The sequence below is a fragment of the Sinohyriopsis cumingii genome, chromosome 11 (genome assembly GCF_028554795.1).
Source record: "Sinohyriopsis cumingii isolate HCF-2022 chromosome 11, ASM2855479v2, whole genome shotgun sequence".
NCBI classification, from domain to species: domain Eukaryota; kingdom Metazoa; phylum Mollusca; class Bivalvia; order Unionida; family Unionidae; genus Sinohyriopsis; species Sinohyriopsis cumingii.
Window position 1 is genome coordinate 114,975,912 of NC_142971.1, and position 11,294 is coordinate 114,987,205.

Consider the following 11,294-nt stretch of genomic DNA (forward strand, 5'->3'; position numbering starts at 1 on the left):
CCATTCAAAAGTATACTGATTTAATAATAATAATAATAATAATAATAACGATGACTTTGTATAGCGAATAATCTTTAAAAGCTCTAAGCGCTTTACATTAGACAACACCTATAACATAAAAAGCATATATAATGATATTATAGCAAAAAACAAAGACCATGGAATTTTACATTAAAAAAAACATACTGAAAATATTTAAGGTAGGTAACATTATGTCTTTAAGTTTGTTCTTGGAGTCAAAATAAGTGAGTTTTAAGAGCACTCTTGAATGGGATCACTGTGTCTTAGTGTCGAAGTTCAGTGGGCAATTCATTCCATGCTGTACCCTGATATGCAAAAGAACGTGCAAAAGAACGTGGTCCACATGACTTCGGTTTTGTAGTGGGAATACTGAGCATACGATTGTCAGAAGAGGGGCGTAAGTATCTTCCTGGTGTGTACACATGGGTGAGGTCGGATATGTATTTTGGACTGGAGTCCGTCAGTGAAATGCAGCACAGAAAATAAATGTTTGATTCTGGATCGAATGGATAGCCAGTGTAGGGTATGTGTGTTCTGATCGTGGTTCTCTAAGTATGATCCGAGCAGCTGTGTTTTGAACTTTTTGAAGTTTCTGAAGTAGACATTGAGATGAACCAGATAGAACTGAGTTACAATAGTCCAGTCTTGAAAGTGCTAATGAACATACAAGTGTTATATGTGTATCAACTGAAAGATATTTGCGAATGGAGCGGATTTAACTTAAAAAGAGTTTGTGATGCACTTTGGCATGTTCGGGTCCATTTTTAATTCTTGAAACCACAACTTGTTTCTCTTCAACTGCCCAATATAAACACCTTATATCATAATAACACGATTACTAATTTGAAGGGGGCCCCGAGTGGCCGAGTGGCCTAAAGCGCTCTCCGTTACGGATCACTGCCATCTCACCTTTGTCTGCGTGGGTTCGAGTCTAGTATTCGGCTAATGTGGGTTTGTGAGAAAGCTTGCCAGTAGCTTCTCGTTTGTCGGTGGTTCCGGGGTTTTCCCGGGTTCTTCCTCCACCATTAACACTGGCCGCCATGTATAGCCTATCGTGTACTGAAAAATGGCGTTAAACCCACAACAATTGCAACAACAACTACTTTGAAGACTGACCTAATACTAGTCTGTGAGTTTTGAGCTTATATGATGTTTTATCATGTACTCCATCGCAATTTTTTAAGCAAAAGAAACAATACTTATAAAACGTTTGAAATTTGATTTTCAATGCACTGCAAGCTAATACTTCTGAAACCTAGCCTAAAATGGTCTGCGTTCTCTGGTTCTCTCACACGTTTGGCTATATTGTTTTCATCCTGTTCCACGTATATCACACCTACGTTTGAAGCAAGGTTTTCAAGATAAAGTATGAATGACACTAATGTTCCTATTAAAGAAATATAGTGAAATTATAAACTACAGGTGAAGACTAATGTTCAATATTGCTATAACTTGTATAATAACCAATGATTTAATCATCCATTATCTTGAGGATGTTCACCTATTTACCCATTTTGATTCAAATCTAGTCGGAATATCACATCTCTGGTAGAACATTAATCCAATCAGATGCAAGATCGCCGCCTGCATAGGTATAGATCATGCCCATTTTACAACCCGTTGTATATCTTGAGGATACATGCCGATTAACAATGTGCTAACAATATGATAAGAAATTGCGTGGCTAAAATATCGACGAGTTCAGCCGAACATGTAGATTAGAAGATCGGCTCATTAATAAAAGCAGATATCAGTCATAAGTGCATTCAAACGAAATCTTGGTGATTTAATTATATATGTAATTATCTAGCTTAATCAAAATCTGATCAGAAATAGTATATATAGGTAGCATGTGGAGACAATCCAATGCAAAGAGCACCTTAAGAACACCAATGAATAACACCCACTTTCAACCTTTTGCAAGATCTTGATCACATGGAACTATATCTCATGACTGAATAAAACTGGGAGCTCAAACATGTTGAGTTCATTCAATTAGATGCAAGATCACTTCAATAATATGCGTGGCTTATGTTCATTAAGGAGGCAAAAAACTCCATCGACTGACTAGCTCAGATAACTATAAATCATTGTTGGGCAACATGATTTCATTTAAGCACTACAAAAAGGAAAACAAAATCGAGTTGCCCTACCGTGTTCCCACCAACATCTTGCCGCGCTTGTAAGCGAACACTGGAATTGTCGCACCCTGTATTTGTGCAACTCTTTCGAAATCTTTATTATAAAACTTCATTTTCCAAATTTGATCTAAATTAGATCAGAAATATGGTCTCCTAAATAGTAACAAATTCGGCCGATCAGATGTTTGGCCACCTTATTTATTTGAATGGATCTCGCTCATTATCGACCTCGTCTGAAATCATCTTCCGACGATATAAGCACATGATCTATTTTTGACTATAACAAACTGTCAGAACAATGATCCCCAGAGTACTTACAAGCTTTTTTTAATAGACACACCATTGGCGTAGTGACATTTACTTGAGTTTGAGTAACAACATTTGTCAATGACATAAATATTAACAAATGGTGTCGAAATATATGTTCTCGCAACTTAGAAAAGGCCCTTTCCCTATAATCTATAAAAAAAATTACACCGATAGCGGCACTAAATAAATATGATTTTATAGTTATATGTAAACATATACGAGTCAGGAAAAATAAGTATGACAGACACACACACACACACAAAGAGAATTGAATACATTAATGATCGTTGATAAAATTGCACATGAATACATACACCAAAATGAAAACAGTGGTAAAATATTAACATTATCGAATAATTATGTCTGTATTAAAATTGACAGCAACTGACTGAGTAGAGAAATCAAATTTGAAATACTCGTTAACTATATGAAGCGTTTAGTGTCTTCGATACATATTGGGAACAAGTCAAATATGCGAATATTAATGTTCACTGTAAAATCGGATGATCCTAATAACATATTATTTGCAGTGGCCGGTGTATAGAGATGGTGTAGACTTTGAATCAATCTCATATGCTGTTAAATATAATATTGGTAGCAAATATGATTCAAAGTACAGAACATTGCAGATCTTCAAACAGTGGAAATGACCATTTTTCATGAAAGGAAGGAAAGCTGTAAATGAAACACCAATTTAGGTATTTGGATGTAAATTCGTATACGGGACCAGAGCAGATATTATACAGTGGTAAGATCAACGTACACGCACACACTTACACAAGAAATATAGTTTATTGGCATGGAGAGAACACTGCCAAGGCTTTATCAACATAGTCTAGAGTTGCCGACCAAATCTGTTTGAAATAAATTTGTTCCCAGTAAAGTTTATTTGTGGAGAGAACACTACTGACAAATGGACTGATGGACCTTCTATGCTTATATTGTGCCTCGAGGTTTGTACAGCAGGGTTGTAATGAAAAATGTGCATGCATGCTCCAGGCTGAGATACGAAAATATCAATCTTTGGTAAGCTTAGACATAACCCAGGTCAAAATGGTACGGACAATCGACGCGATCATAATATCTGAGCAATAAGCAGAAAATTGACACACATTTACCAGGTGTTAAGATGATATCGTTCAAACTGGTCTAACACACTGTGCATAAATTGTGAAAATAACTGCCTGTCGTCTGCCACTGTTGTGATGTTATGACTGCCTTAAGCACAATCTACGTGAAGATCTGACGCCGACATGTTAGGAGCAATGTTTTGGGTTTTGGTGACCTTTGAATTAACCAATTGAAATGCAGCTTTCAAAAATCTGAAAGTGAATCAAATCGTTTCGTAAACAGTCATGCTTTTGATTCAAACTGCTTAGTCTCTAAAACCCGAACATATAAGACTTCATCTGATTGGCTGATAACATTAGCGATTATGGTAGTTATACATAGGTTACACTGGACAACAAATTTTTACAAAAGTCATGTTACTGAAATAAAATTAGTCAATTCTTATCAATTTTTATGTGCTGAACACGAATATGACAGTCAAATTGCAAAATTGGCTCTAGTTTTTTTTGTAATCTGCAAGAAATTAATGTTTACATAACGAAATGCATTCCAATAGTAAAAGGTCAACTGTAATAGCCTACCTATAAAAAATCAAGTCATTGACTACATCTTAGATTTCTTCGCCTGTCTCTTGTACAGCTGTTCGGGAGCATCTCTGAGGAGTGTCCAGCAGTAGTCAGCCAGCATTGTAGTGGACCATTTTCCCTGGTATCTTTGTTCCATTGTTGCGATATCTTGATGAAAACGTTCGCCGTGTTCATCACTAACAATACCACAGTTGCTAGGAAAGAATCCAAATGGGAATGAAGGAAGTGAATCTTTAGAGACATATTGCAGCCAAGTTTCTTATACTTCATCAACATGTCTTCTACTAGTTCCTTATAGTTTTCTGCCCTAACATTTCCGAGGAAGTTTGTAGAAACTAGGCGAAAAGCATTCCATGCTTGTTTCGCGTCACCTTCCAGCAAGTTGTTGAACCGGTCATCTTTGAAAAGCTCTCGAATCTGAGGACCCACAAAAACTCCCTCTTTAATCTTTGCTTCGCTGAGTCGAGGGAATTTTTCATGCAGGTATCGGAATGCTGGCAAAGTCCGGTCAATGGCTTTCACGAAGTTCTTCATCAAACCTAGTTTGATGTGAAGGGGTGGTAGCAAGATTTTCTGAGCCTCAACCAGAGCTGGGTGTTGGATATTCTTCTCTCCAATGGCTACATTCTGCCTGTGAGTCCATTCCTTCCTCATGTAGTGCATTTCCCTTGCTCAGCTATCCCACTCGCATAAGAAACACATGTATTTTGTATATCCTTGCTGCAGTCCCATTAAAAGGGCAACTACCTTCAAATCACCACAGAGGTGCCAGCTGTACTTGTTATACTCAATGGAATTCAGTAGCTGCCTTAAGTTATCGTATGTCTCTTTCATGTGGACAGCATACGCTACTGGAATAGATGGAAGAATGTTTCCATTGTGCAAAAGCACAGTCTTGAGACTCAGTTTCGAAGAGTCCACAAATAGTTTCCATTCTTGTGGGTCATGAGTGATTTTTAAAGCATTCATGAGGCCCTCAATATCGGAACAGAATATCAGATTACTTTCCTTTCTGAAGAAAGGCTCCAATAGCTGGTGGCGCTTTCGATATGCAGTAATTGTGACATCTTCTTCTAGAAGATTCCATTGTTGGAGTCTTGATCCTAGCAATTCTGCCTTGTTCTTTGATAAGTCCAAATCACGAATCAGGTCATTTAGTTCTTCCTGTGTTATTCTGTGTGGGGTTGATGATGCACCACAGTGAAAATCTGGATCACTGCATGCTGATGGACCAGGAGAAGAACAGGTCGACTCACCTTTGTCTTCGTCAGATGAATCAAGAGAATATTCTGCTGGAGGTTCTGGAATAGGAAGTCCCTCACCATGTGGAACTGGTCTCAATGCAGACGGAATGTTTGGGTAGACTATTCTCGACTTCTTTCGCTTCGTTATTCCGCCGGAAAGAGGAGGAACCAAGCAGAAGTAACAGTCATTTAGGTGGTTGCTTGGCTCTCTCCACACCATTGGGACTGCAAACGGCATTGATGACCTTTTGCAATTCAACCACTGTGAAAGCTGTGTTGTACATGTAGCACAGCATATATGCGGAGCCCAAGGCTTGTCTTGGTCACCAACCTTGCATCCGAAGTAAAGATGATATGCCTTCTTCACTTGAGAATTGATACTTTTCTTCTGGTTGGCAAATGTCACTTCCCCACAAATATAGCAAAAATTGTCCGCGGTATTAACACACTTTCGAGGCATTACTGTTCTTTATTGTACGTAAATGGATAAAATAATAAGTTTTATGTAACAGTAGCTTGAACTGTCTCGCACAACGTCTAAAATATTTTAAATGCTGAACCTATCTGATTGGGCTTTATATAGTACACTGCTTACGTCAGCTTCAGCAGCCGCCTGGCATTAGTATAATAGGCCTACACATGTATAGTACACTGCTGACGTCAACTTACTTCAGCAGCCGCATGGCATTAGTATTGCATTGCATCAGAAAATGATGCAATCAACTGTGGATGATGTGAGCATGATGGTATTATGCAATGTTACATCATTATTCCGGATGTTGCTGCAGTCCTACTGGAGAAATTTACACAGTGAAACATAGAAAATGAGGTATATGAATATCTTCAAAACGAGAGCCAATACAAATTTTTCACGGTTATATTCGTGTTCGGCACACCAAAATACTACAGATTAGGGCCTTTTCAAGTCAGTAATGATTTCACTGTTGACCAGTGTTACCAGAACATGACCCTTAAGCGGTCGATGTCAGATCTTTATGCATAACTGTGGAGCGTAGGCTGTAGAATTTGTAAAGACTAATTTTATGAAATTCGGAATCATCTAATTTCTGCTTTCGGACAACTGTGTTTGTTCTGTGACTTGACTTTTTAACGAGGCTTTAACAATCTGTCAACCATATCGCAACGATGTCTGCAGTGTGACAGTTTATAGTGATGTCTAGCATTAGGCATTGTGCTGCGGACATGTAGCATCATGACCCACCCAGCCACATTATCCTGACACCACGCCGACTATTTCTAGCTCTAACCTCTTAATACTGAGCGCCAAGCGAGGCAGCTACTAGTAACATTTTTATAAGTCTTTGGTATGACTTGACCGGGGTTCGAACCCGCGACCTCCCGCATCCAAGGCGGATGCTCAAACCACTGGGTCACCGGAGCGGTCGCTTTTGGACAACTGCGAAAGAAAGCTATGATATCACACACACACACACACACACACACACACACACACACACACACACATATATATATATAGCCTAACTGCATGCGATGTGTACATACGTATCCAACAGATACACAATACTCGTCATGTTCTAGTTGGGGGAGGGCAAACAGCAGAAATCATGTTGAATTTTAGATGCCTTTACCATTCTTCAAAGTTTACTTCAATAACATTCTTGGTATAAAGTTTAAATGTTCTGAAGCCGTGTTTCCGCTCACTGTCCCGTTTCCACAATTCTGAATATTGTTTGCAATATATGGGCGCCGTGTGATGCGACTGCGAACACTAGGGAGACTCTTTTGTGATCATGATGGTGCTTAAGGATGTGTTTAAAAAACGCAGTCGTATTCTACGGACAAGATTCTATCCGAGGCCCGGGCAAACAGATAATAGTGGTAGTTCAGCACGTATGATCTTAAAATAAAGGTCAAACAATAAAAACTGAATTTTGTTTTTATCACGCGGTTCGATGTCAGCTTAGTTGCTATTTGAAGAAAAATTGACAGACAGGGGCAAATTCAGAAAGGTCGAGTCGATCAACGCGTGGCTTGCAAAATGAAAGATCAGCATATATTAATTTGATACCTTCAGCTGATATGATAATTATTATGCCATGCCTAATATAGTATGATTGACCAATTAATAATAGGTCGTACATATCTAATTTATTATCATCATAAGGAAACTATAACTGTCACGCCGACCATGCTTAAGCATAAAATAGTTCCATCTGTCACCTTTTAACCACGGGTCGAATGAAAAGCTCAGCATTTAACCCTATATTACCATCAGCAAGATTCAGCCAACACAAATGTGTTTGTTTACGTGTTTGTTTTGCAAACTGCATCCTAAGCTGCCAGCTTTCCTTCAGCTTCCGATCTATGGAAACTTTTCTTGCATTGGCAAGTTACATGGTAGCAAATATCTGGGTGGTATCAGGAGGAACTTAATAAAAGAGTGAAAACAAACCGGCTTGTATGACGCATACCTGGCATGTACATGGACTTCAGTGCTTGACAACAATTATTACTTTTGTCTTCCAAATATGTCTTTAGACTGAACTATTTTAACAATATTTCCTTCTATCTTCTTGTAAAATTATCTCTTCATCATTTTTTTAAAACTGTCATGTAAAATTCGCATTAAGCCACTGACAGTACAAAATATAAGAATTCAAAAGCTATTGGAGTCTGTGAATATTATATGTTATATGAATAGAATATGTTAACTGACTATGTTTTGATCTACCTGTGTAGGTATAGGAAGTTGGTCTGATCCCATCAAGTGTGCGACTGCCACCATCTTATCATAATAGTACATCTGGATAGCGGACATCAGCAAAGGTAAACTGTGGGTAGTTCTACAGGTGAATATCACTTGACCTGTGTGATTTAATAATCTGAAAGTTTATTTTAAAAATGCGTAAATTTGACATAATGCTACATTTTTATTTTGATTTAAAAACATTTTGAAATAACAGTGATTCACTATGTTAAATTTTAAAAGTATCTTATCTCAAAGCACCAAACTATTTATGTCGGCTTAACGTTCAAACTATCTGCCCTACAAACACCAAACTATGTCGGCTTAACTTTGAAACTATCTGCCCTACAAACACCAAGCTATGTATGTCGGTTAACATTCGCACTATCTATCCTACAAACATAACTATGTCGGCTTAACTTTCAAACTATCTACCCCACAAACACCAAACTATGTATGTTGGCTAAACTTTTAAACTGTCTGTCCTACAAACACCAAAACTATGTATGTCGGCTTATCTTTCAAAGTCTCTACCCTACAAACACCAAGCTATGCATGTCGGTTAACTTTCGCACTATCTATCCTACAAACATAACTATGTATGTCTGCTTAACTTTCAAACTATCTACCCTACAAACACCAAACTATGTATGTCGGTTAACTTTCGAACTATCTACGTTACAAACACCAAACTAGGTATGTCAGCTTAACTTTCAAATTATCTACCCTACAAACACTAAACTATGTATGTTAGTTCAACTTTCAAACGTTCTTCCCTACAAGCACCGAACTATGTATGTCGGTTAACTTTCAAACTATCTACCCTACAATCATTAACTGACATAAATGATGTGTATGAAATTGCAACTTTTAGTAGAAACGTAAGATTATAAATGCATGTACAATTAAAAATATATATATATATATATATATATATATATATATATATATATATATATATATATATATATATATATATATATATATATAATCGAACAGCATTATCATCTCTAATTAATTGTACCCAATCGAAAGAAAACTGCATCAAAAGGTTGTGTTGAACAACGAATCTGCATTAATTACATTGACACATGTAAAACAGTTAATGATTAGGTTTTTTCTCCAAACTTGTTGGTGTGAAATATCAATAAAAATGCAAGCGCAGATTTGATTATGTTTTCTTTTTCTGTCCACTAACTTTTAATAATTGTGAATCCTAACTACGTTTAATGGACTCTCACCTTCTAACAGTATTATCCCAGAAACCATAAACTTTTAATTTCAAACAACATAAAACAGATCTGAAAATGTCACATGAAGCACTTACGTGCAAGGTCTGATAACATTTTATAAGTGCCAATTGGAAATATTACCAAATCAAAATCTTGGCCAAAGTCTACGACAAAAAGACGATAACAAACAGATCTGGAATGCAATGTTTCCACTGCAAAATATATGCCGAAAGAAGAAATAAAAGATATGTATGATAAAAAAGATCAAAACCTATATAAGTCTTTACCTATGATCAGATACTTGACACCTATTATCAATACCAACTGGTAGGTGTGCCAGTTTGATAGGTCCCCATAACTGCTCTAGATGCTCTGGAATAACGGCTTCCATGCAGAAACCCGGTTCAAGAGAGAATATTGCCGCTCCAATTATCGGCGGAGCCAATGTGCCCTTAAGAGACACACTCAGCTCATGAGCTAGGTCAAACTTTGTCTCAAATGAGATGGTGGATGATGTACGAGGTCTTTCCACCAGAGGAAGAAGATTGTAAATACCAACACCGCCCACATCGAGCTCGACACCACCGCAACATGCACCTCCAGACTTCTCAGAAAGAGATACCGAAAGATTGTGTATTTTTTCAGTACTGATAGCAAGCCGCTTCATATCATTTTGTCTCCATACGATTTGGCTTCCTGTCGATGTTCCCGTTACCTCATTCAAAATTATTGCTGGGAGACCATATCTGGCTAGGTCCTTAATTTCAGACCTGCTCATCATTCCTCTGCTGCAGTATATGTTCAACTTAAAACGCTTGTAACGTCCTGTTGGTTTGTTCAAAACACATTCCGTCAACTGAATATTAGTCCTCTTAACTGACAGATTATATACATCTGATGATTCGAGTTCGTAGTCTTCCTCTCGAAGAATCTCCACGATACATAGTACCATATGTTGAGAAAGTGTCGTTAAAATGGTTCTTCTAAAGTTCTGTAGTGATATATTGTGCTGACGTACGTTTAGAATAAGGACTTCGGTCATTAGCAGTGTCATCATGGTTGAACAATTGGCCAAACCATGCCTCTGTGTCATTCTTGTAATCCAATGGGTACAGCTGATGAGTATGCCATATGAGATCGATATCATAACAAGGAACGAGAAACTGTTCTGGGTGTTGCTGTCTCAGATACAAAAATTTCTTGTATCGTACAATACTGTTACTCAAAAACTTTGAATCCCGGTAGTGAGGTAATGAGACAGAATAGTAGAACAAAGTTTGTCTTGAGGCCGCTTTCTTTATGTCGTAGGATATTCGAGATCTTTCGTTGTATTTCCATTCATAACAACTGCAAGCACTCAGATCGATTTCAAACGGTTCATTTACATCTCGGTGCCTTTTAAGCCAAAGATCTTGTGACTTTTGGAGGGCTCTTTTTTGATCGTAGACGAATCTGTGGTCAATTACAACACCGACAATGTTCATGCAGTGTTTGACATAGGACGTGGGACAAAGCATGTGGCAGTGCCATACCAGGATATATCTAAAGGGGCCGTGAGAACCTCATCCCGATGCTCAGCCGTTAGAGGGAGCCAGTAGTACTCGTATCTATAAACAGCCCTGTTCAGAACATTAGTGTTATTCAGAAGTGGAGTGACATCCACCTGCTTGAGGTAGTCCAAGTGACGTTTAGTTGCCTCCAAAAGGTCCACATCGAATGAGAAACTTGCTTCACTGAATTCCATGTTTTTGGTCTGCAAATACAAAAATTTACACTGATTACAGACAAGCATTCACCGTATTAGGAAAATGTACATTAATTAAAAAAATGGGCCAGTCGCGTAGTGTAAGCAATTACCTACAACGCAAAAAGCCAAATTTCAAAGTTGGTGTGCTTTATAACGTTAATGATATGAATGTTTTGGATACATGTATTATATTAATTGCAATATTAGTATATCT

The 11,294-nt window shown here is 37.7% G+C and overlaps 1 protein-coding gene across 1 annotated transcript in view; it reads right to left on the reverse strand.

The window, feature by feature from the left end:
* LOC149789467 (uncharacterized) overlaps positions 1-10,817 on the reverse strand; it is a 37,846-nt gene extending 27,029 nt beyond the window's left edge. Inside the window, exons 1-3 of the mRNA XM_089973611.1 lie at positions 10,352-10,817; positions 9,621-10,158; positions 8,087-8,237 (exon numbers count right to left, since the gene is read on the reverse strand). Coding sequence (XP_089829737.1) covers positions 8,087-8,237; positions 9,621-10,158; positions 10,352-10,817 — 1,155 coding nt within the window. The remainder of the gene's footprint in view (positions 1-8,086; positions 8,238-9,620; positions 10,159-10,351) is intronic.
* Positions 10,818-11,294: the final 477 nt, after the last annotated feature.